The sequence below is a fragment of the Lissotriton helveticus genome, chromosome 1_1, assembly GCF_964261635.1.
Source record: "Lissotriton helveticus chromosome 1_1, aLisHel1.1, whole genome shotgun sequence".
NCBI classification, from domain to species: domain Eukaryota; kingdom Metazoa; phylum Chordata; class Amphibia; order Caudata; family Salamandridae; genus Lissotriton; species Lissotriton helveticus.
The window spans coordinates 1,891,488,435-1,891,514,289 of record NC_136057.1 but is presented as its reverse complement, the minus strand read 5'-3'; the positions used below and the strand labels follow the sequence as shown (position 1 = coordinate 1,891,514,289).

Sequence of the window (25,855 nt, the reverse complement as noted above, 5' to 3'; positions counted from 1 at the left end):
AGAGGCTGCGCGGCACATGGAGATAGAAAGCTTTTCACAGATTTCCTTGCTGTTGTTATTAGCTTTTTCAATTCGCCCTGCATAGTAGCTGCTCTTGGCAGTTCTAATAGCAGCATAATAGTCTTTTTGGGCCGCACGCAAGTCACTCTTTGCCTCGGGCAAGTAGGCTTGTCTCCACACCCGCTCGAGAGTGAGAGAACCATGGTTTAGAGGGGGTAGACCGCATCCTACGGATACAACCTACATTAATAGAGGCATCAGACCCGCGTTCCACCCATGCGTTAAAAGTACTGACCGCCTCTTCCACCTCCGAGGTCAGTATCGGACGGGATTGAGACAAAGACTCTAAGTTGATCCTCTGTGCGTGGGCAAGGGGAGGGCCACCCTCAGTCTCCATGCCTCTATCCAGAGTCCAGGAAAACCTGATCAACTTATGATCCGACCATGTCACACTCTCAGATCAGGCCATGACAATATCGAAATTAGAGCAGACTAGGTCTAAAAGGTGACCCCCACAGGGGTTGAAGTGTCAACCCATTGTTTGAGGTGGGCCATAGAGAAGGCTTCACCTAGACGAATGGCCTCAGTGGAGTCAGAGACATCAACATGGATGTTAAAATCCCCCAGAAGGAGATACCTTGAGAATCTTAAGGCACGCGGAATTATAACCTCTTCCAGTGCCCCCACAAAATTCCCAACATATCCCGGAGGCCGATACACCAGTGTACCTCCTAAGGTAAAGTGTGAGCTAAGCACAAGGGAGAAGTGGAGCACCTCCTCATTCTCCAGCTCGACTTGGGGCTCATAGGCGAAGACCCACAAGTCCCTGTAGATCACGGCGACGCCGCCCTCTCTACCAAGAGGGCGGTCCGCCCTCGTGATTCTAAAGCCCCGTGGAATAGCTAGCTCCACCACTGGGGCGCACAAATCATTTAACCAGGTCTCAGTAATAAAAAAGAGATCAAATTGCTTCTCCGCCAGTAGTTCAAAAATATCAGCAGCGTGTTTGACTAGCGACCTGGCATTAATTAACCCCGCCCTAATCAGCACGGAGTCTGTGCTAAATCGGGCAGAACAACTCAGTGTGGGTTGGAAGCAAAAGTTACAAACCGGGCACACCCGAGATGAACTATCAGCCACCCCCCAGGAATTTTCTTCCCCGCACCTCATAGCATTCAATGCAATGAGATCTTCATGTGAATACCGTAGAGTGGCCGAATGTGGTTTTCTATATAAACAGGCAGGGCGTCTGGCACTGCGCACGTCCGGAGCACAGACGGGCCCTCCTTTGGCGCTCCTTCGGCGCGCCCGCTGCGCGTCCTTAAGTGCATCACTATTTATGCCCCAAGCCCCTCCCTCAGCTGGACCGCTAACTCGGGTCCGGCAGGGGTCCGGGCCTCACACAAGATGGCGCCCGACCTAGCCCTCCACAACAATCGGCACCAAGAAGCCGCGGTGGAACGGGGCACAGGGAGACCGGGTGCAGTGATCAGAAGAATTTTAAAAAGGTACAATTAATGGTATAGGCACACAACACAATTCTTAAAATCAATTGTTTGTTTTTAAAAAGATAACAGCGCAATACAGCGGGGTACAAGTTAAAGCAGAGGAGAGTCCCTCGCAATCTGCTCGCCTTTAAAAAACGAAATAGCAAGGTGCTGCCACTACCTTGTCTCTAGTAAGATGGGGGAGCCCCAGCGCAGTCAGGTACCCTCCCACCATCCCAGGGTCCGTGTCCGGACGATTAGTATATACTTGCTCCAAATGAGTAGCCAGCGCCTGTATAATCGCCTGCTGCGAATATACCAAGTCCCCAGTCTCGTCCCTGATTTGTAATATTGGCGCTGCAGACGTTTCCTATTTGATCAATCGCGCAAGGAGCGTTCCAGTTCTGTCTCCCTCCAGATAAAGCTGTTGTCTATAAGGGGAGTACATGTATTTTTCCAGCCTATGGACGTCTGTCAGAAGTGCTTGCCTAGCTTCAGTCCCCTCCACCAATTTGTGAGGAGCTGTACTAATCTCTGCCTCCAGCTTCCCCAGTTTAACCTCGCACTGAGCGACATCTCTTTCCAATTGCGCTGGGACACCCAACGTAGTTTTTATGCAGATACCCCGGACTACCACTTACATGGCCTCCCACTCGATAGCCCGGCTCAAGGCCGAACCCCAATTTTCCTGAAAATAGTGACCCAGCTGTGTGGAAATTGTGTAGACAAAAGGTGGGTCTGTGAGTGCATCAGTATTAAGTCACCAAAGGGGTATATCCGGTCTCGTTCTACTAGTCCCAACCTCCAGCAAGACCAGGGCATGATCGGACAGGTATCTCGTCTGATATGTTATCCCTCCCACAGTCCAACCGAAGTCTGGAGATGGGAACCAATAATCCAGACGAGTGGAAGTGTGTGTAGCTGGTGTGTAACATGAGTAATGTCTAACAGTGGGTGCCGCTCCCTCCACACATCACATAGCCGTAGCCCCTGTATCATCCCCTGGAGCGACATGGTCAGTTTTGGTTTAGTGTGTAGCTTAGGAGGTTCCCTGTGCCATCTAGTATACAGTTCATGTCCCCAGCCAGAAGCACTGGAGCACCCAAATAAGGGGAGGCCATTGCAAGCATATCCCCAAAAAAGGAGGCGCTATCATCATTCGAAGCGTATACATTAATATACATATCTCCGTCCCATCCATCCTCCCATGCAGTATAACATATCGGCCATCTGGGTCTACTACATGGTGTGGGTGTTAAAACGGGACACCCGGCGCTATCCATATAAGGGCTCCCCGAGCAAAGCCTTAGTATGAAGTAGCGTAGACTTGGCCCCTCCATCGCTTCTTTAAATATTTCACAGAATCCCCCCAAACATGCGTCTCCTGGAGTAATGCCACTGCCACCTTATATCTTTTAAAGTAGGCAAATATGGGCCTGCGTTTTTCAAGAGTGGCAATACCTTGCCCATTCCACGTTAGCCACTTACTCATGGTGGTTGCCCCAGCACTGTTCTGACGACCCTCCAATGTACCCCATATAGTCGGTCACATAGAAAGATGATCCCCACCCACCAGCGACACAATAGAATATTTCTGCATATTGAAGCTGAAGCTCTACAAAGGACGGACTGATGGTGCACAAACATTTCAACCCCAACTTCCCCCTACCCCCTGGGCAATACCACATTCCCCCATATCATGTGTAGCCTGGTGTAGGTATGTAGCGTCGCCACAATCCCCTATTTAACTGATCAATGAAGAACTTTATGAAAATACAAATCAAAAAGATGTCAATGTAACCCCTTCCCACCCTTCCCCAATGAGATGAGTGGATGGTTGGCTGTCGAGGTGTGAGGACAAGCCTCCAACTCCAGCGACAGGCACCATCCTCTAAGAAAAGTAAAGGGGGGAGCCTGAGCCCCCGCCATCCTGTGTTAAACAGTGACAAACTCCACAAAATGCATAAGTCCCTATCCCTGTCCACAATATTTCAGTCTTACCAATTACATAGCACATATATGCCGTAGATTTTCAGGCATTTCAGGAACCCTAGTAGTGTCCTCTTTCAGATATCTGTGTCTTCGCTCGAGTTGGCACTGGACTGGTGCCCCGGTGATGATTGGATGTGAGACCGGTACAATATCAGAGGCCTGTAGTGTGCCATCGGAACAAACCCGGATCCTGGCGGGGCTCCGAGTTCCAGCCGCGTCCAGCGACTGACCTTGGCGATGATGCCCCCTAGACTGGGTACGGGTTCTGGACTTTTTGGGCGTCTTCGTGGAGGGGACCAGACAGGCCCCTGGAGAGCCCCTCTCATCCAGCCAGTCTGTCGCCTCTCCTGGCGAGAACAAAAAAAAGTTTTTCTGACATGTTCCACGCGTAGTTTCGCCGGATAGAAGAGGCTCTCATGCGGCTCTCATGCGGAAGATCAAGAAGGACCGCCGTTGCTCCTACACCTCTGTAGTCCGGGAAGTTGGATATTTGGTGCCCTTCAATTTGCAATTGGCCTTTGCTACACGACAGCTGCAGTAGCAGGTCCCGATCTTGAAAATTAAGAAAGCTGGCCATTATTGCTCTGGGAGGCGCTCCCGGTTTTTGGGGGGGAAGGGGGGCAGTGCTCGATGCGCTCTCTTCACCGCAAAGAAGCGGGAAGGTTTACTCGGAGCCAGGACGCCAACCAGACAGTTTTCCAGGAACAGCTCCGGCGAGGGACCCTCCGCCTTCTCGGGAAATCCAACAAAGCGGAGATTGTTGCGCCGAGAGTGCCCCTCTGCGTCCCCAGCTTGTGCATCCAGTCGTACAATCTTCTGCTGCATACCCATCATGGTGTCCCTGAGTGTATGCACCTCCGTTTGCTATGTGCCCACATGCTGTTCAGTAGTTGTGACACGGTCTGCAACCTTTCGCTTATCACATCTGAGCAGATTCAGATCTATAGCCAGGGAATCAATTTTGGTGCTAAGTTCATCTCTCGAGGCATGGATAGCTGTGAGGACATTATCCAGTTGCCCTCCTGCAACAGGCCCGCATCCAAGGCCACAGGGGGAAGGCCTCAGAAGTCGGGCGCCGTAGCCCAGCACATATAACCTCGGAAGGCCCGGCAGCCCATCGCCGTGCTCACCCTTACCGGCAGTCTCCGGAACTCCGAGGGTGCGTCGCCGCAAAAGGTGCTCCTGGTGCAGACAGCACACTCCACCTAGCGGCCCCGGAACAGGCCCCAGCAGGATAGCACTCCAAGGCCAAGGAAGGTATGCTTCTCAATACAGTAGCGGCCGCGGCGATTAGGGAGGATCCAGCGGCGGCGCCACGCCACCCGTCCCTGAACCTCAGCACCCGGAGTCTCCCATCCACTCCCAGCTGTCCAATTCCTATGTGTATGCCCAAGTACATGTAAAGTCTACCTGTAGCTTCAGTGCCATGTTTAAATTAATGCCAGCTGCAAAGCAGCCTTTTGGTGTATTGTCTGCCTTTTGCAAGCACTATTCCATGAGGTCCCAGTGAAGACTAGATGTCATTTATTCCTGGATGAGGGTTGTATTTGGTCAGGGTTCTTGGCTCGTTTGTTATTGTTTTCTGCTTCACTGCCAGGTGTAGATATTGGTAAATGTCAAAGTCTAGGAGCAGGTAGTCTGGGTGTGCAACTCTTGTGCCTGTAGCCCCTATTCTCCCCTTCCCCTGACTAGCACCTGTTCAGTTACTATGTGTAATGCTCTGATTAGAGAGCCAGAGGTCTGAGGAAAGTAATGACATACCTGTGAAGAGGATCTAGTCTGAATGTGTTTGATGGTGTTAGGGACCAGATAGAAGAGACTTATGCCTGTATGGGCTTTGGTTATAACAATTTTTATGCTGGGAAAAAAATGTGCTGTGATCTGTCAACCTAAGAGACCTCAGTCAAGTGTGGAGGAAAGAGAAGTAAGGGTACCTGGGACCAGTTTCACTACAGAGAGTAATTTATTTGACTGCAAAAAACTTGCCATCTTTGTCCGTTGTATGTCACACCTAAAGACAGCTTTAGCATTCTGCTGTCGAAAGACCTATAGTATTAAAGCTTACAGTAGGGTTTGGGTCAGAGCATTGCTATCATTGGCTGGCTCACTTGTCAAACTCATTTGCTTGCATATTATTCAAATGCTTGCTTTCCTCTTCTTGTGATTGTCCCTCTCCTGGAGCATATGTTTTTTAGAAGTCTTTGTGATTTGATGACTTGTGTTCTTCCACTGCTACATCCAGTGAACGACGTTTTTTTCCTCTGAGCACTCCATGGGAGTGTAAATGTTTTTCTTATTTCCCCGGTTGCTGTGTCCTTCCTCACATCCTTACCACGATGATCTGCTTATTGCTTACTACTTCTCCCAGCTCATTTGTTGCTCACCAGCCCTTTCGTCCTAACTGTTCACTGTTCTTCCATATCGCTCTGCGGTGCTTTGTTGCTCTCCCTGTGCCCACTTACTGCTCCTCGCCCTCCCTATCTTTTATATTTTTTATTTCTATTTTATTGTTTTGGAAAGCTCAGCAGCTGCAGTTTGCTTTTCTTTTTTTATTTACTGTTCTTCAAGATAAATATCTTTCTACTTGGAATGCTTGGAATTGTAAAATAGAAGTATTAAAAAAGGGAGCTACATCATGATCTATATGTGAGCATGCATGGTGACTTGTGTGTGTGTGTACAAATCATCACGTTGGGGCAGGCCGTACAATTAAAGAAACAATGGCCACCAAAGCATCATGAACCATATGTAGATACACGTTGTGTACTGGAGATTGCCATTGACGTTTATTTTGTTTTTGTCTATTCTGATCATCAGCAACCATTGGCAAAGCCAGAAGGTCAGCTAGTGCCTTTCAAAGTCTGAATTTGTTTCTTTCGTGTGAAAAATATTCTCCATAGCACTTTTGTAAAATTTCTAAACTAAATATAATTTTGAATTAATAATGTAATCAATTTAATGTAGTTTAATTATTGAGAATTCCTCATCATTAGTTACATAAATGGTGATTTAACAGGACATTCACTGATGTTTGAAGATGACACACCTGGACACAAACAGATCCAGTTTGCTCTTTTTTGGCTTCAACAGACCGGGAGTGTAGCCAGAATATGAGATAGTCAAATTACGTATTTTTAAACAGTTGCAGTAGTTATACTGTGTTGATTGAGTATTTGTATTCTCTTTTAAAAACGCAATCACTCCATTTTTAGTCTACTGTGTATGACAATGTTCTCATATTGTTAAATTAACAGGTACATGTATTATCTTTTAAAAATGCAATCACTCCATTACTAGTCTACTGTGTATGACGATGTTTTCATATTGTTAAATTAACAGGTACATGTCTACACTATACTCTCATCCTGATTTCCCAAAGAAAGGACCACAGGATATAAACAAGGAATTAATGCATTGCGTCAGTCATAACCCGATTTTCCTGCTTACCCCTCAGAAGGTGATAGGATACGTGAACGCCTTGTGGAAGAAGAAGAGTTCTGGGCAACCAGTAACTTTCACAGACATCTTTGCCATGCTGATTGGAGAAACTCTGATCCGAAACGTAAGCTTGTTTGAATTTCCTTTCAAGGTCAATTTGCTTCTCATTACGTGCACCTAAAAACAATACTTCGTAAATGCAAGCCTCACAACTCATGAACACCTCTCATTATGTGCACATAAAGCAATATTTAATAAATAGGAGCCTCAAACCTCTCTTAAACACGTCTCCAAAGGTTATGTTATTTTTATCCAAGCATCATTCTGTTCATTTTTAGGTCGAGCTCTCTCGACCTATTGCTATTGAGTTGCCTCTGAAGGGAGACAGAGCTGTGCACACGCATGGATTTCACACCGTGGGCGCGCACGCCCAGCCCCCCGGAGCCGTGCACATCTCTTGCTCCAACTGTGCACAGCCAGTCAGCCTTTCAATCGCGCGCACGCGCACACACACACACACACACACACACACACACACACACACACACAGACACACACCCCTTCCCCCCCTACAACTAAGCCCCACACCGCGCACACACACGCACATCCCCCAAAGCCTCCCACTTACCGGGTGTCCCTCTCCCTCCGCAGCAGGTCAGTCTCGGCATCGGCATCAGGCTCCATGTCTTCTCCAGCGATCCTCCTCATCTTGCGTGCACGCTCACGGTGACGTCTCGTGCGCCCACCTCGTGCACTACTCATGCCTGAACCTGGGTAACGGGATCGTTTTTGCGGTGTCTCGCGCTGGTGCGCGTGCAGCAGTTCGCCGGCGGTCTGTGTTCCTGCTGGTTAATTATGTTTTCCTTTAGGGGGACTATGCTGCTGTATAGCGCGGGGCAGGTCGGGATATTTAAGGTGGTCCCGCGCGCGGCCCGTGATGGTTCCTGCAGCCGGGTGCCTGAGCGCGGCCTTGGTGCTCGTGCGGCAGCGCGCCCGAAGGGCTGTCTGGGCCACGTTTCTGTTGCTCGGGGTTGGCCTGCTCCTACCCGCCTGGGCAGTGGTGTCACTTCTGCTGCTTGCGGGCGGCGCTTGGTGCCTGCACACTGGGCCTCCGGGGCTGTGTCTGCTGCCGGAGCCCCCGCCCAAAGCCTGTGCAAACGGCGGCCCTTCTCTCTCTCCTCGCGTCATGCTTATGGGCAGCTATCTCAGCTATCCTGAGGCAGGCGTCTCGGGGGCCCGGGGTCAGCAGCAGCGTTTGCGAGAGGCATTACACCGGCCGAACCCCGCCTACCAAGTCCGCAGCGTAGGCTTAGTTACGGGTAAGGGCGATGGCACTTGAGAGTGCGGATCTTTAATTCATAGTGTGTGTTCGTGCCATATGACTCTCTAAAGCTCAGGGCAATAGGTGCTTTTAGTGTCCATAATAAAATTAGAAGGATTCTGTGTAGCAGTAAACTTGTAAAGAGCCGTCCTCGGAGCATCCCTCTTAACCCCATGACTTTACAATCACGTTGGGGGCAAGTGGTTTTGGAGGGTGTTTCTATTGAAGTAAATGAAGGTAAACACGGTCTACAAAGCTGGCGATCTAGTTGTAGCGCATGGGGAGGGGCACTTTGCTTGTTCTTCATGTGTACATATTTGATTCATTTAAATATGTAATTTTATAAAACATTCCCTGCCTCCCACGGACCACAGGTTAAGAACCGCTGCCACGGGGCATTTAATGCTGCGAAGGGTTGATTCCACTTTTAAATCCCAGGCTCTGTGTCGATCGGGTGAGGCCAGGGGCCCTTCGAGGGCCCTCCTGCCTTGTTCTAATTGGAAACTTTTCCAGTCTGGCTTCTCTTTAAAAAAAAAAAAAAAAAAAAATTGTTCAATCAAGAGTGGTACTGAGGGGTTAGTAGGATCAAATCCATGTCAGAATATCAAGATAACCATTGACTATGTAATAGTTTACATTCAGATGTTCTGCATGCAAACTTATTTTATGTAGATATTCTGAACAGCAGAATGGATCCGATCCTTCTGGATCTAGACTCTCATGAGCGATTATTTTTTCCTGCTTCACCCAAAGTACATTGTGCATAAGAAACAAGTGACTGATGTGACTGCCTGAAGTTTTCTGTCTCAAGAAACACCAAGAGATCTTTTCAGGTCCAAAGTAGTTAGGGCACTATGCTTGGGTATGGATAGAATAAACCAAAAAGTGATGATGCAAAAAGAGAAACTGTTGTACATTTTACTTATTGTTGCAAAACAATAAAGCATAAATAGATACAAATTGGCAAATGCCAGGTAAAAGAATGGTGAAGTATAATATACATCATACATTATGACATAGATGCGGGGAACCTAAGCAAATACTCCCTTTACCTCAGCCAATAAAGAGAGCCAGGAAACAAATGCACTTACTGGCCGAAATGATTGAAAAACAATATTGAAACTGCAAGAGATTAAAAAAACTGAGAAATGCTGCATTTCTTTTTTTTAAACAAATTTTAATGTACAAATATTTTTAAATAAAATTCAGACAAAAGGAATCGAGCTACACTCTAGGACTCAAACAGCTACCAAGCACATCCTGCATAGGATAGGAGAAAGAATACAACCCGACCACTGTTACCAGAAGGGAATACCAGTAAACTGAAAAGATAATAAATAAAGTATGCATGGCATGCCTCACAGATTGTGAAAACAATGCTAATAAATGTAAGTACTAGTTTGCATGGAACACCAAAACCACTTAATGTCAAAAAGAAGCATACATTTTAACCATCAACTTAGTTTTGTTAAACACTGTAAAAGACTAAACAGCAGATAAAATCTGTATCTCACGTACACTTCTGGCAGCAGTAATTGCAAGTAGAAACACCACCTTCAAAGCAATAAATATGAGCTTTATTGAGGCGTCAACGTCAATAAAGTTACATCCCAAAGAAGGTACAGGAGACCCATAATAAGGGAACTTCCCTTTTAAAATCTCCATAATATTCTAAATTTATGACATATTAATGAAAACTAGGTTAGGTGACTTGCATTATGCTTTATCAGCTTACAAGGGACTTGACTATACCATGATTTTTCACAGTATTTTAGAAGTAACATTTCAGAGCTAATCTTGGAGCCCTCAATCATAGGACATTCGCGCCAGGATAGTTTGTAGTAGCAGAGCGCGATATAAAAACATTTATAACATAACATAACATAACATTCAGGTGGCAGATGACTCTCAAGGTGCTAAGCAATGAGCATCAACACCTCTTATTGAGATAGGTGTTCTAATGGAAACCCCTGCCCCAAAATAGTAAGCGGTCACAGAGATGTGGGCTCATAAAGAATAATGTTTGCTATGAGCACAATCATTGAAAAGGTGGTAGCGACAAGGTGATAACATTATAGTGCATAAGCTTCAGCATGGTAATCCCAGGCTAAAGGAATCAGATAAACTTTGAGACCAATTGTATTCTGTTAGCTATGTAATAGCGACAGAGAATAACTCTTAAAGACAGAAAGAGGTATCAGAAGCATAGCATTGTGGCTCAGATGTGAATGTGACGAGGATTCCAATGCTGTTCCTCCCTTTTTAGGTTGAGACTGCTTAGGCTGCGCGCATACGCAGTCTCGCCAGCGAGACTTAATGTCTCAGAGTAGCGAGGGTAAACCCCGCCCCTCTTCTCCATTGGCTGGCCTCCTGAACAGCGGCCAGCCATTGGAGAAGAGGTCTCTGTGACATCATTGTCTCGCTGTAAGCCCAGTCCTTTTCGGATTGAGGGGCGTGTTTTTTTCGTTTCTTTCTCTCCTCCAGACAATGGAGAAGAGGAGAGAAAGAAAAACACGCCCCTCAATCCGAAAAGGACGGGGCTTACAGAGCCCGGCGAGCGCTTGTATCAGAGCTGACGTGTTGGTTACGTGTGTTGGTACAGTTGGTGTCAAAGAAAGACATCTTCAGTGTAACCACGTTATCTCTACATTCTGTGAATTTCCACATACACACGTTTATGGGAGGGTGGCGGGTCTGCAGGCTTTCCTGGGCTAGATGTGCTGCAAAATGAGGTTATATCCACATAACTCTTTTGGGGAGAGACTTCCTGCAGGTAGTTTGACATGGCGTCTTGTTTCTCAAGGGATCTACAGTCACTTTTCCATAGGACAGTATGAACGGAGCAAAGGGCAGTGTTTAACTACATCTAGGATGCCCCCTTCACTCCCCAAAAACATAATTTCTCCTCCAGACTAACCGTGCTGCATTCGTTATTGTGTTCTAAGTCAACAGAGAACGGCAGAGCAGACACAATCACACGTATCCATCTCTCGTCTTATGCTGAACACTTGACCTACATCTGAGAACATGTTTTTAGCCAAGCTCAGTGAACCTGGGAGTGTTCTTTTAAAACAGTCTTCTTCCACGCTGGAAGTGTCCCTCTGACCTCACCTGCTTTTCGGACCAGTACCAGGTACAGCGTGTTTACCCAAGGTGGAAGAGATAAGAAGGCGGTCTGGGCTTAAAAATATTCGGCATTCTCATGCAAAACAATATTCTGTAAACCAGGATTTGCATCAACGTCCACAAATGGCTTTGATTTTATGCTGTTAAGGGACTTATAGGAGCGATTAATGGAACGGATGTGCAATTAGACGTTAGCGCTCTATTTGCATAATTAAAGGGCGAGGTAGCACCAACACATTCCAACTTCAAAATGGGAACATTTTGATGGGGGATATAAGGGCTGTATTAAAAGACGCACATTAACCTTATAAAAGTAATCACTAGCACAATGAAATGCTCACATGCTAGCCCTAGCGGCTGGTTTAGTTAAAAATCCCCTTAGGAGCTGTAATTTAGTACCCAACAATTTGCTGGAAGGGGAGGGCACATCCCAGCTGGTGCTCTGCTTATGATTCAGATTTTACATTGCTTTTGGTGGGTGAGTGTGCAGCGCATATGGGTGTTATCCCGCTGGCCCTCTTGTAGGTAAGAAGGACATTGTTGCAGCATTGGGGGCTGAGCAATCAGTGGCTAACAAACCCCCACAACAGGGAGCCTAATTATGATTTCAAATTAAGGTACTCCTCGTTGTGCAGCTAGAAGTGCAGCGCTTAATTTGAGCCAGTGGTTTCCGGTGCTCAGCGCTCTGTGTGTGTGTGTGTGTGTGTGTGTGTGGCTGTGTGTGTGTGTGTGGCTCTGTGTGTTTGTGTGTGTGGCTCTGTGTGTTTGTGTGTGTGGCTCTGTGTGTGGGTGGCTCTGTGTGTGTGGGTGGCTTTGTGTGTGTGGCTATGTGTATGTGTAGCTCTGTGTGTGTGGGTGGCTGTGTGTGTGTGGGTGCAAATGCAATAGGTCTCGTATTTGCGCGAGATTAAGCTATTAGGATTGCAAATGACAATGCCATTTATTTATCTGTTTTCAAAACACATAAATAGAGAGTGACCCCAGTCAGCAAATAATAACCACATCATTTAAGAATATAAAATATCAATCCTATTTAACAACTCAAGGTCAAATTGATACCATCAACTTCCGGAAATTAAATTGGAAATCAAAGAATAAACGACTGACCAATGTCTCTGCACTAAAACTGGCTAGTGAATGTCTCCAAGAAATATCCGCTACATCAATAATTGACCAATGGGTTAGCTTTATATCCAACCTACCTAACCAGAATGCGATCCATAATAACCCTTGTAATAGATATGTAACTCGGATACAAAAAAAAGAAACCCACATTAACCTTCCGTATGCAGTACAAAAACTGAAACGGACACGAAACAAACTAAGGAAAGAGCTGACAAAACTCCAGAATAAAGAAGATACAAAAGCTGAACTAAAGGACTTGAATCAAAAATTAAGGAAATTAATCTGGAATGAAAAAACCGCAGCTAATAACGAACGCTGGACCAGAATTTTTTATGCCAGTAATCAAGGAAACTCAAGGGAGTTTTGGAAGATGATAAATAACTTAACAAGACCTGATAAACCTATAGTTTCATCAGTACTGACTGAGACGGAATGGGTGAAATTTCTGGGGCACCACCTAAATTCGGAACCTACGGAAATTGGAACCAAAGATGAATATATATGGAAAGGTACTTTAAATCCTCAGCAAGATAATTATCTTGATATTACTAAAGAACAAATTGCCAAGCAAATAAAAAAACAGAAAGATGGAGCACCGGGCCCAAATGGTATTCCTTTTGCCCTGTATAAGGAGGACCCAGACACATGGGCAGAATATCTTGTTAGGGTTTTTAAAGAAGTAGTCCGGAAAGGGAGGATACCTGAAACCTGGAGAGGGTCCCTAATATCCCCGATCTATAAAAAGGGAGATTGGGCATTGCCTGGAAATTACCGATTAATAACCCTACAGGATACCGACGCAAAACTTTTTGCAGGGATCTTGCTAACAAAACTATCAGACTGGGCAAAGGACAACTGCATTCTTCCACCTAATCAAACTGGCTTTATAAAAGGTGTAGGAACAGCTACTAACATCTTAGCTCTATCAGTCCTAATCGACAAGGCAATTACAAAAAGGCAACCTCTGTACCTATGCTTTATCGACTTTAAATCAGCGTTTGATTGTGTGGACAGAGAACGTTTGTGGCAAAAACTATGCCTACAAGGGATTCCTTCTTTTTTACTTCACCTGATCCGTCTGCTACATACACATACTTGGGCTAGAGTACGTATCGGTAATGGTCAGTCACTAACTAGGGAAATACCTACGTTAGGAGGCCTGAAGCAAGGGTGCGTATTGGCTCCTCTACTATTTAACCTGTTTTTAGCCGATCTGACTGAGGCCTTGAATGACACAAATGCTCACTCGCCTAAGCTTGCCGATAAAACCATATCAAATCTACTTTATGCAGATGATGTCATTCTTTTAAGTTACACAAAGGTGGGATTACAACGCTTAATAACTCGTACAATGAAATATGCCACAGAAAATAATATGGTAATAAATGAAACCAAATCTAAAGTTATGGTTATTACAAAAAATTCAAGACGGAAATATAAATCAAAATCAAAATGGTTTCTGGGGAAGGAGAACTTGGAACAAGTTGAAACCTATAGATATTTGGGAGTCATATTTAATGACAACGGCAACTTTACCCCCCAAAAACTTGATATCACTAGGAAAGCGAATGTCCTAACCGCTGCATTTGGGATCATCAAAAAGTCAACGAGTAACCTAACCTATCAACCTCTCCTTAAGGTGATATCAGCTAAATTATTACCATCTCTAACTTATGGCAGCGAGGCCCTAAATGGGAAAGTTGCAATGATCATTAATAACGCTATTTCAAAAACTTTTAAATCCCTTTTCCGTCTTCCAAAAAATGCTTCACAAGCCCAGATCAGGCTGGAATTCGGTCTGAATAACCAGCTGATCGCACGAAAGGGTAATGCTATTAAAGTATGGAACAGAGTAAAAAATGATAAGGAGAACCTAATTTCTCAGCTTTTATGGAAAGAAATTGAAGGAAACAATAAATCACCAGCCTGGAAATACCTGGACATGGCTCTGGAAGAATTTGAGGTTAGAGGAATTTGGACGTCTCCTATAACACAGGAATCGTTCAAAAAAGCTGTGAATAAAACAACTGATTACCTATCAATGATAAGTGACAAAGCTACCTTTGTCAAAAGGAAACATGCGTGGTCAATAATAAATGGCTATACGAAAAAGAGGCCACAACAATATTTGGACACGGCATGGTCGCTGAAAAGTAAACAGCTTTTCATCAAAGCACGATTTGGAGTATGGCCGGGTGAAGCCCACGCACCACCATGGAAAAAACTCGATAATAACAAAATATGCAGGTTGTGTAAATTTGGTGGGGAAAATATAATAAATTTCTTATGCCTCTGTCCAGAACTGAGAAATGAAAGACTAACAATACTAAAAAGGTTATTCAATGAGAGAGGGATAAGGACATGTAGACAAGCTTTGATTCGATGCCTTTGCTCAGACGATCTATCCATTAACTCTGCCCTGACAACATTTTTAACAATAGTATGGAAAAAATTGGAATAATATGCTATTTTGAAATTACAATGATCATATATTTTCCCTAGTTCTGAACATATGAATTTGCTTTTTAAGTAGTTTTTAAAGAATGTCAACAATTTTAAGATTTACTGTTATTCTAAAATGTAATTTTAATGATTTACTATTATTTTAATGGAGCAATTGTCTTTTTTGTAAAGATTTTAATTAATCAATCAATAAAACCTTACTTACTAAAAAAAAAAACCACATAAATAAAAAGTTTGTCATTTACAATGCCAATAGCTCTAACTTTTCCGAAGGCGAGACCGTTGCATTGTAAATGCTTGTTTAAATGTTTGCACCACTGACATCCCAGACAATTCTCATCGGGATGCTCACATCATGTCACAAGTCATATCCAATTGTTTTAAGACAATGAGTAGAGCAAAATGCAAGTGGAAGGGTCACAAAAATAAGATTTCTGTATTGGGAGTTTACCTTTGTATCAATAGAACCTCACTAAGGACATTGTTCAGCCTTGCTCTTAAAGAAGTATTTGAAAAATCCTTTGCTGAAAAAAACAATCAGCCCAAACCGTTGATCAATTAAACCCTTCTTCTTCTGTTTGACTAGGAATTCTGGTATTATATGACCACCTCATAAAGGTCTTGAGCCTATGGTGGATCAGTACCTAAGACATTGTCCAGGTGAACTCAGATTCTCTTCTAAACGTGTGGTAGGACTTCTCACAGTAGTCCTCTTTTTCTCACTGACACTGCAAGGTAGTTGGAAAGCAGCATAGTAACACTTGGCATTGCTCCTCTCTGCTGTGGTGTCTAGGGTCGGACTACGGCTCTGCACCCTAAGGCCATTCTAGATGGGGAAGCGAAGCTATTCATAACCAAACAATGCGAGACTCCTCATCGTGACCAGTCAAGGTCCAAGGCAAGGTCCCGGTCCTGCAACAGATTGTTGTGGTGGTCCACATCTTTTGGCAAAGAAAAGGAAAAACACAGGAAGTCTAAGCTGGACTTTACCCCATTCTGCCATTCTTTTTTTTAAATTTATTTATTTTTTAATTTTTTTTATTGCAGATATACAAGGAGCCAATGGTGCAGTCAGTCTGTAGTAGCAAGAAGGTCTCACAGTTGGGGTTACTCGATGTCAGGAAGGGATACACAGCCATTTAGCCCACATCCCTGGGGTTGGGCGGCGAGTATAAGTAGTGTAATATATCTAGTAGAGAGTACCCCCCGTGGACGTACACAGGCAATCCAAGTTTCTGCCTTTTTGATTTTAGAACATAACCTAAGCCCTCCCCCCACCCCTCTCCCCCCCAGTGGGTAAAAGAACACACGAGTCAAGTTCGTACAAGGTGTACACATCCAACAAATAGACAAATGTTTCAGTCACTACTTCTTGCTCCCCCCTCTACCCCCAAACCCTCCCGGGACAATCAAGTATTCTAGATCAGCCGTACAGTATGGGGCCCGGCTCCTTATGGGATCAGCATCATTAGTCGTTATCACAGGTAGAAATCCCTTCGGGTTACGTCCCATTATCCCTCCTGCTAAGGGCCTTCCTACAGCCCCCCATCTAGCCCATGGTAGTGCCTCCACTTTGACCACACTCTATGGAACTTCTTCGGGCAGCCCCTCGCCTTATACGTAACCCTTTCCGCTGCCATATATAAGTCTAGACCCCATCTCCACTCCTCCAAGTCTGGGGGATCTGGTGCTCCCCAGTGTTTAGCTATATCGCGTTTGGCGACCACCAATGCAAGGACTAGGAAAATAAGTAGTGGGTGACTCAGATCCACCTCATTCGTCATACCAAGCAGTGCCAACTTGGGGTCCCGGGGTATCGATGCCTCGAGGACCTCTTCCAATTCCCTAAAACTCTAGGTCCAGTATCTCTGTATTATTTCACAGGACCATACCGTGTGGAAAAAGTCTCCCACCCCCTGAAGGCATCGTAGGCATCGTGGCTCATCTATCTTCCCCATCCTGCATAGACGCACTCTATCAAAGTATGTTCTATGGAGAAAGTTAAATTGAATAAGTCGTAGTCTAGCTTTTATTGCCACCTCCCGGGGATGCATCAGTACTATCTCCCAATCCAGGTCCTCCATCACCCCTACCTCTGCTTCCCATGTGAGTCTAAGTTTGGTTAGGTCTCCCAATATATGGTTAGTTAATGTTTTGTATGTTAAGGACACTGCCTGTCCCACCATCTGTTCCTGTAGAAGGCTCCCTTCCAGTGGTGCGTATTCAGGAATGTCAGTACGCGTAATGTTTTGGGCTACCCACGCATGCCGTAATTGTGTGTATTTAAAATGTTGTGTTTTATTGAGTCCGAACTCTGACTGAAGGGCTTGAAACGATTTCAACTCTCCTTTGGCTATGACGTCTCCTTTTGTGGATATGCGTTCTTTCCAACGCGTACGTTGGGTGTTCTGCCGGTGTATGGAGCCAGTCATTGATGGGGGTCAAATGCTCCGCCCAGTAGTAGGCCTCCAAGTTTGGGAGTGAGATTCCCCCACTATATTGGTGCCTCTGAAGCGTGGACAGGGCCACCCTAGCTTGCTTCCCTAGCCAAAGGAAGGACCGCAGATCCCCATGCATCCTTTTGAAGACCGCCGCTGGTATTGGGTAGTATTCATTTTGCAGGGCGTATAGGAATTTCGGTAGTATAATCATTTTGTACATGGCCGCCCTGCCCAGTAGTGTCAGTGGGAGCTGTCTCCAGCGGTCCATATCTGTTACTGCATTAGAGATGATCCGTTCCAAATTTCTTTGGAACGAAAGATTCGCATCCGCCGTTATGTAAATCCCAAGATATTGGAAGCCCTCAGTTGTTGTCAGTAGGTTCTCCGGTAGTCTCCCCCATTGGTTGCGTCCCCCCGGATCGTAGAGAATTGATTTGTGCCAATTGATTTTGTGGCCTGCCATCCCTCCGTATCTTTCTAGTTCTCTAAAGAGCTCAGGGATCGTGATTGCTGGATTGGTGATGTAAAGCAGGACATCGTCCGCATAAAGCGAGATCTTTTCCATGTTTAATGCCGCATCTTCACTAGTGAAGCCATAGATGTCGTCATTTTGTCGGATTCTGGCCGCGAGCACCTCTATGGCGAGCGTAAAGAGGAGAGGGGACAGGGGGCAGCCCTGTCTAGTGCCTCTCTGAATTTGTAACTCACGAGAGAGCCTCCCGTTTACCCTCACTCTGGCCCTAGGGTCAGTGTAGAGTAACCGCACCCATTTAATAAATTTAGGCCCGAAACCAAATCTGTGGAGTGCCGCAAATAAGAATGGCCAGTGGACCGCGTCGAACGCCTTCTCGGCATCTAAGGAGAGGATCCAGTGTGGGTCGTCTCTCCCCGCCACCTCTTGGAGCCAGTTGTGGGCTCTCCTGAGATTGAATTTCGTAGCCCTGTCCGGCAAGAAGCCCGATTGGTCTAGATGCACAAGGTCTGTTATGACCGTCCTCAAGCGGGTTGCCAAGATGGTTGCCAGCACTTTTACTTCCGTATTGAGTAGGGAGATCGGCCTATAGGAAGCACAGGTCTCCCTTGGCTTCCCCTCCTTATAGATTTGAACGATCGTGGCCAGTGCGAGATCTGGTGGTAGTTTACCTTCCGCACAAGCGTCGGCGAAAAGGCCCTTAAGATGGCGGGTCAGTAGGTCCGCTGTGCGTTTAAAAAGCTCTGGTGGGAAACCATTTGGACCAGGGGTTTTGCCCGGCCGAAGCCTGGCAATGGCCGCCGTGATGTCGTCCGATGTTATGTCCGCCTCCAGAGCCTCCAGGGCCTCAGGGGGTATGGTCGGTAGGTTGGTATTCTCCAAGTATTGGAGGGCCGTTTCAGGGGTAGCTAGGTCCCGAGCTGCATAGAAATCCTCGTAATGGGTGGCGAACGCATCTGCTATCTCCGTGTCCGTGTTTACCAACGTTCCTTCAGTCGTAGTGATGCTATCTATCCATCGCACCACTCGTTCCCTTTTGCTGAGCCATGCCAAAAGTTTCCCTGATTTGTCTCCTACATCATATAATCTATGTAGGGTGGCTAAGGATTGGGTCCTGGCCTCGTTAGTCACTAATTCCCTGTATTGTATTGTTTCTGGGCATCAAGTAACCGTCTCAGGGAGTCGTTAGACTTGTGGGTTGTATAGGCTTTCCCCCATCTCATTACAGCCATTTCCAGGGCCGCTACCTCCGTTTGGAGTTTCCGTCTTTCCTCCCTTAATCTGGACCTAAGTCTGTGTCGTAGGACCGGTTTTAGGGCTTCCCATAGTGTGACCTTCGAGTCCACTGATCCTTCATTTTCTACAATGTATACCTTGATGTCAGCTCTTACACCTTTTAGTATCGCCGTGTTCTGGAGATCCCACGCCGCGAGGCGCCAGGACCCCGTGTCCTTACCACAGTCTTGGCCCACTCTCACGTATAACGGTGAGTGGTCGGATATTCCTCTGGCCTTATAGTCAGCGACACCCCCAGATTCAGATATTGTCGGGACATGAAGACATAGTCTAGACGCGAGAACGTCCGGTGAGCCCCGGAATAGTATGAGTAGGTGTGAAGTGTCGGGTGGAGCCATCTCCATACATCGGTCAAGCCTATGGTGGTCATCTGGTCACAGCGCAGTCCTATGTTCCCCTCCAGCCTTGACCCCAGATCTATCTAGGTGTGTATTCATTACGTCGTTGAAGTCTCCACCCACCATCTGCATGGTGTCCGCTGTGTCCAAGAGTATGTTTGCGAGAGCGGTGTTCGTGCATGTTTGCAGTTTGGGAGGTGCGTAGACCGAGACCAAGGTATATGTGCGTCTATTCCAGGTGCCCTGTACTGCAGCGTATGTACCCTGTGGGTCTATCCATGTGTGGGTGACGGTAAAGGGTGGGGACTTTTTAACCACAACCACCACTCCCCTGGAGTCGGATGTATATCCTGCATGTGCCAGTACCCTGTAACGGCCCCTGGCAATGAAGGCGCGTTTCCTGTAGGAAAACAATGTCCGGGTCAGTTCTTTTTATATAGTTATGCACTAGGCCCCTCTTGACCTTGGAGCCCAGTCCAATAACGTTCCATGTCAGGATCCTCAACCTCCTGCCCTCCTCCCTAGGTGTATGCATGGTATCCGCCATCAGAAAACGTTATGGTTGTGGAAGACCAATCCCTCCCGACGGAGGTGATGTAGAGGTGCAATTCGCGTGACTGACCCTTCGCTCGTGTTTCTTCTGCTGCCAACCTTTCCCACCCACTCCCCAGCCCCAACAAACTAGGAAAACCCTTCCCCGCTCCCCCACACCACCTCCCTCCCCTTCCAGATGTGCCCCAAGACGGGACATGGCTTTCCGTAGGAGTAGGCCTGTCGCCCACCCACCAAACCCTCCCTTTCAAACACTCAAACACACCACAAAAGTGTAGAACAAAACGTAAGGGGGTGCCAACTTGCGTGCTTCCCTGTGACCGGCTGCCATTCCAGTACCATGTAACCGTCAGGTAGCAGAGGTTCTATCCACATCTCTATGCAATGAGATACACAGTTTGCCTCGCATCCGGGCACACATCCGTTTATGATTTAGAGTCCGGAATCTCAGATTCTGGTGCGCTGTGTTGTCCTGACAAGTCCTGTTCCAGCACACGGATCTCTTGTACCAGTGGGTGATCAGATTGTCCCTCTTCCTCTTCCCCTTCTCCTCCCGAAGTGCGACTGTCTAGAGCCTCCTCATCCTCGCCCTCCGAGCGGGCCGTGACGTGCAGTACTGCAAATCTCGACCCTGATCCAGGCGCCCCGCTTGGTGAGGCCGATAGATTCCGAAAATCCTGTCGCAGGAGTGTCACTTCCGAGCCCACCTCGCCAATCTTGGTCTCCAATGCCGCCCTTGACTCCTGTATGTCGGTCCGCGACGCCTGGATGGCCTCCATAAGTAGATCGGTGTCCGAGCGCGGGCATGGGGTCGCCGGGAGTCCATTCACCACCTGGCGCGGTGCAGCGAAGTTGTCCATCGGGCCATGCTTAGGCCCTTTCGGTAGTGTCTCCCTCTTCCTCATGATGAGTTGCAGTGGCCCAGCCCGTCCTCTTCCCACGTGGGGGTAGGATATGGTCTGAAGTTGCTCCCAGGCTTCTCAGGGTGTCGGAGGCTCAGATCCCCTCAGGAGTAGTGCTCAGATCCTCGTCCGCATGGGCCTTGGGGGTCTGCCTCCCCCACTCTCACGTCTCCTCCTTATCTGCACCGGGGAGCCTCGGCGTTTCACTTCACGCCGCCAGCCAAGGGCGTCTAGGTGCACTCTGCGCCTTTCAACGTGTGTAGTTCAGCCCCGTCTCTCCCAGCGGAGGGCGCCACCGCAGTCCCAGGGCAGTCCGGCCGGTACAAGGGCCACAGGTACCTGCGCCTTATCAGAGTACTGGGTCGTTCATCCCCTGATGCCTCTGCGTCGAATCTCACGCCCCCCGCAGTTTCTTCTGCCCCTGAATCACGGGGGTATGCCCGCCTTGATGCCCCTTGGTTTGTGAGGGTCCCGGGGCCCCGCTGGTCTCTCACTGTGGCCAGATGAACATCTCAGGTGAAAATGGCGCCTGCCGCGCCTGTGCACTCACCCTGCCGCTCCACAGGGTTTCAGACCTCGGTGTGGCTCAACCGCACTCCGCCGTCCTGGAAGCCGGGTCTCAAGGAAGTGGGCGGGGCCAGTCCTCCGTTCCCCGGGTATTCCCGCCGGCAATGAAGGGGCGGCTCACAACGCGTCCCTCAGATGGCCGCCGCGCCCTACCAATTCTAGCGCTAGATTCCCTGTGCCTGTAAGTTTGGAGACTGGATCGCGGCTCTCAGGGCCTCCGGCGATCCCAAACTAGTTCGGGCGCCATCTTGGTGCAGGTTGCATTGCGGCGGCTGCTCTCCGCCGGGAAGGCCAGGCTGATGTAGGCGCCAGTCCAGGGTGTATAAGGCTCGCAGTATCGCCGCCCACCTTCCTCAGGTCCGAGCCGTGGGCCAAGCTCCAGCCGTTACTGTGCTCGGCTCGCTCGAGCGCTGGCGGCCGCCATCTTGATGTAGTCTGTCGCACAAGCGGACGATTTCGGAATGATTTCTTCGTTCCGGGCGCAGTATGTTGCTCGTCTCTCGCCCTCAGTTGATGTAGGACATCTGCGGCTTCCCCGCCTTCGTTTTGGGGACGATATAGTGTGGTATGGTGTCGGATCTTGAGGCAGCTCGGCGGGAGCTCCGTCGTAGCACGTCCTAACCGGCCATGGTGTTGGCCACGCCCCCCCATTCTGCCATTCTTGAATCTCCTGAGAAGGCGCAAGGGTGTCATTGTGCCGCCAGGTCTCACTCCATGCCATGAAGATTGAGGACTTCCATAAAGCCATGCTGCAGCTTTTTTGTTCCCTCTGACGCACCTATGGACCCAAGGAGCCAAGAGGCCTTCCAACAGGGCTTCCGTAGACAGGTCTGCTGTCAACACCAGCTAGGCCCTCTAGGTTGATTCTGGATTCCGGTCTGACCTTGGTACTGGTTTCCTCTCCTTGCCACAACTCGTGCTGAAACACAACGCACCAACTCTGATTCTGGCATCTCCTACTCCGGACAACAGTGACCAAACCCATAGTGCTCTGCAATGCCTAGATGGTGCCGCCCTGTCCGACGCTGTACAAAAGAGCCTGAACTTCCTGCTGCAATAGGAATAAATGGTCCTCCACCAGCCAGTCTGAGGATGGTGGAATGTGGGACTAAGAAAATAGGAAAGGAGAGAAGTTCGAACAACATTTTAGGAAATTCCATCAATTTAAATAAAAACAAAAAATAGAAGGAAGTTTTCAGGTGGCAGTTTGCCACAAAAGTTAAGAAGAAAACAGTGAAAACACCAACCTCTCTCCCCCCCCAATCCCCCCTCCCCCCCAAATATGATTCTTTAGGGCACCATCAATAAAAATGAGTGGATTAACTCTTAGGCCCTGAGCAACTACTTGTGGTGACTTGTATGCTAAGTTGGGCAAAGGGAACTGTTTCACGTGTTATATGATCAAAAATACCAATATGTAACTCCACCTAAAAGCACAGCATCGTTAAATAGCTCTACATACTCTGAAAAATAATATATTCATAGTTGTGTCATTGCTAATGTTTGTGACATGTATTCTGAATTTTAAGATAATTTATTGCATTTGAAATTGCGTCTGTAACTTCAAGAGATGGAGAATCTTGAATTAAAACAGAAAACAATAGTTCAGGGTGCTGGTATACTACTTTCCAACCACCTTGCAGAGTGTCAGTGAATAACGGTGCTACTGCAAGCACATTCAAAGTCCTCTCTGTCATAGTTTTAAGAGTAACTTTGGAAAATGTGCGGGCCCCTGAAAAAAGGATAAACGCCGTATCAGGGAAAAACAACTATTTTGTAAAGTGAAGAGGCACCAGGCTCAGTGCCGATTCTGAATAAGGTAGTGCACAAACTTTAGATATATTTAATACATAACCAACATTGTAACCATCAATTTAGAAAAATTATTTTTATTTTCATTATTTTGGTTTTATGTTTTGTTCATATAAAAACACATATAAAAACAATGTATACACCATTTACTTCAATATTTGAATGGCTGCACATGGTGCCATATATTTCATTGATAATTAATAGATAACGTTTAGAATTCACAGTAAATCTCACATTATTCTTCACATTTAATATAGTTCCAACACAATATGCAGCAAAGATTTGTTGACAAATTGTACAAAAGAAACCACTGGTAGTGATGTGCAGAATACCACCAACGCGTTTCGGCAAATGCCTTCTTCAGGATTTGTCTTTTACCAGTGAATACTGTATTTTTCTTTTGGGAGATTATATCCAAACGGGCCCTTCCTCACTTGATCCAGAGTGTACTATGAATGATCCATCTAATCTGTAAGTATTCTTTATGGAGATTTTTATCATGCTGGCCCTTCATTGCCTGTACTGGAATATACTTTGATTTGCTGATAGTTCCCTCGCCCCGTTCCTGAATATGTATTTCCACTATTTTTGATGCACCAAGATCACCAAGATAGCGCCTAGATACTCCCGGGTGATTGTCGCACTTCCCAAATTTTATATTCATTTAATTTCATGTATTTGCCAATTAATTTCATTGACTGGGTCACTGATTATAGGGTTATATTCATCCATTTTAGTGACCATAACCCCATCACAGTTAGTCTTTGTAAGAAATTGAATAACTGGTTGGGGGGGGGGGGGTGAATCCCTACTCAAGCAGCAAGCACAATTCCTGTCGGGGTGAAGTTATAAGCAAACCTCAAATTAACCTGTGCTCGACACTCTGGTAGATTGGCACAAAATCAGCTAGGCTTGATTTAGCGACTAAGTGTAAAGTATTTATGCAGCACTTCAAATAGTAACAATTTGAAAAAACAGCTCACGAAAAATGTGATTCCTATTTAGAAAAATAGAGTAAAATGTAATAAATTATTTGAGACAAAAATCCAATGAGTAGAACCAGAGACTTTGAAGGATTGAAGGTTATTAGCAGCGATAGTGGCTGTTCTTAGATCCTGCTGAGAGAGCGGAGAGCTGAGAAAGCCGAGTTCGGAGCCAGTGACGGGGAGACGGAGCCAGTGACAGCACAGAGCGCGGAGCGGAAACTCGGAACACGGATCTTGGCGCGGTCACTGGGACGCTGAGGTGAAGGGCGCCGAGTGTTCACCATCTGTCCTCATCCCTGGGTGCCGGAGAGAGCATCTGGCGTCTGGTTTAGTGGACTCTGACCCTCTCAGCGCTGGTGATTTTCTGCGTCGTGCACCAGAGGTGCCTAGGAGGGAGGCCTGCACTGGTGAGCACAGAGAATGGAGGTACAGTCCTTTTCTTCCCTTCACTTTTCCCCTCCTATGTATGGTGAGCCCCACTTAGACTGCCCTGAGCCTGTCCTGAGCGCCTAGCGGGCTACTGACTATTGTAGAGACTGCGGATGGCGTAATACTGGGAGCTTCGAAGGTGAAACAGCCCGCCAGGCCTGTATCTGCATCTGCACCACCCGGTACTAGAACGGAGGGAGATGCAATGGCGAGGCTGACTTCTGAGGAGACATAGCCTGTCTTCTCGCTGTGGCCACAGCTACTGGACGCTTTCCTATCCTATGCTCACCCCACATATAGTTGTGACCAGGGCAGATCAAGTCAGTAGCAGGTAGCGCATTGTGGAGATACCGGAGTCTACGACTGAAAGAGAAGCCGCCTGCACGCGGGTTATTGCAGCGCATCCTGACTCCGGTTCCACTGTTCTGTGATTTTGGTGACTCTGGACTGCTTTATTTGTTATTTGTTATTCATGGTTACTTATGGTGTAACGCTCTGTCCCGTTGTCCTTGGATCTTTTATTTTTAGCAGAGAAAGGACCGTTCTGGCTCCCGTTGTTGCAGAGAGGGCTGTTTGTTTGTTTGTTCAAGCGCATTGTGCTCGGAACGCGGTGCTGAAAACCGAGGCGGAGCCAGCGTTCCGCAGTGTGCGATAGCCGGTTAAGGGTCCCGGAGCGACCCGAGGTTGCGGCTTGCAGAGGTCCCGTGAGCCGGCCGCTCCCCCTCATATGCCCGGGACAGTTTTTGGGGGCTCCACCTTCCACCCTCCAGGTTTCACCTTCCGGCAGCCTGCGGTGAGTAGAGTCGGGACGGCACACAGCCAGTTTCGTCAGCCTGTTGGGGGAAGCTGGAGAAAAGAAATCTGTGGCAGGTGGGCAAGCGGTGCTGCAGTGCTGGTGCAGTGCTAGAGAAAGGCACAGCGCAGGGAAGGTATCCGGAATCACTGGCATTTGTGTAAGGTTTGTGGACGATTTCTCCTTATATGCAGCCTACCACTGTTATAATCTTGAAATTAAAGGGACTGTAATTCAGTCTACAACAAATATATAAGAATAAGTCTATAACAAATATAACCAATAAAATTGAGACTGGTTACCTACGTAGAACAT

At 47.1% G+C, this 25,855-nt stretch overlaps 1 protein-coding gene across 1 annotated transcript in view; it reads left to right on the top strand.

Annotated features, from left to right (window-relative positions):
- Positions 1–25,855, top strand: part of PLA2G4A (phospholipase A2 group IVA) — an 875,644-nt gene that overhangs the window by 424,009 nt on the left and 425,780 nt on the right. Inside the window, exon 9 of the mRNA XM_078642541.1 lies at positions 6,819–7,041. Coding sequence (XP_078498667.1) covers positions 6,819–7,041 — 223 coding nt within the window. The remainder of the gene's footprint in view (positions 1–6,818; positions 7,042–25,855) is intronic.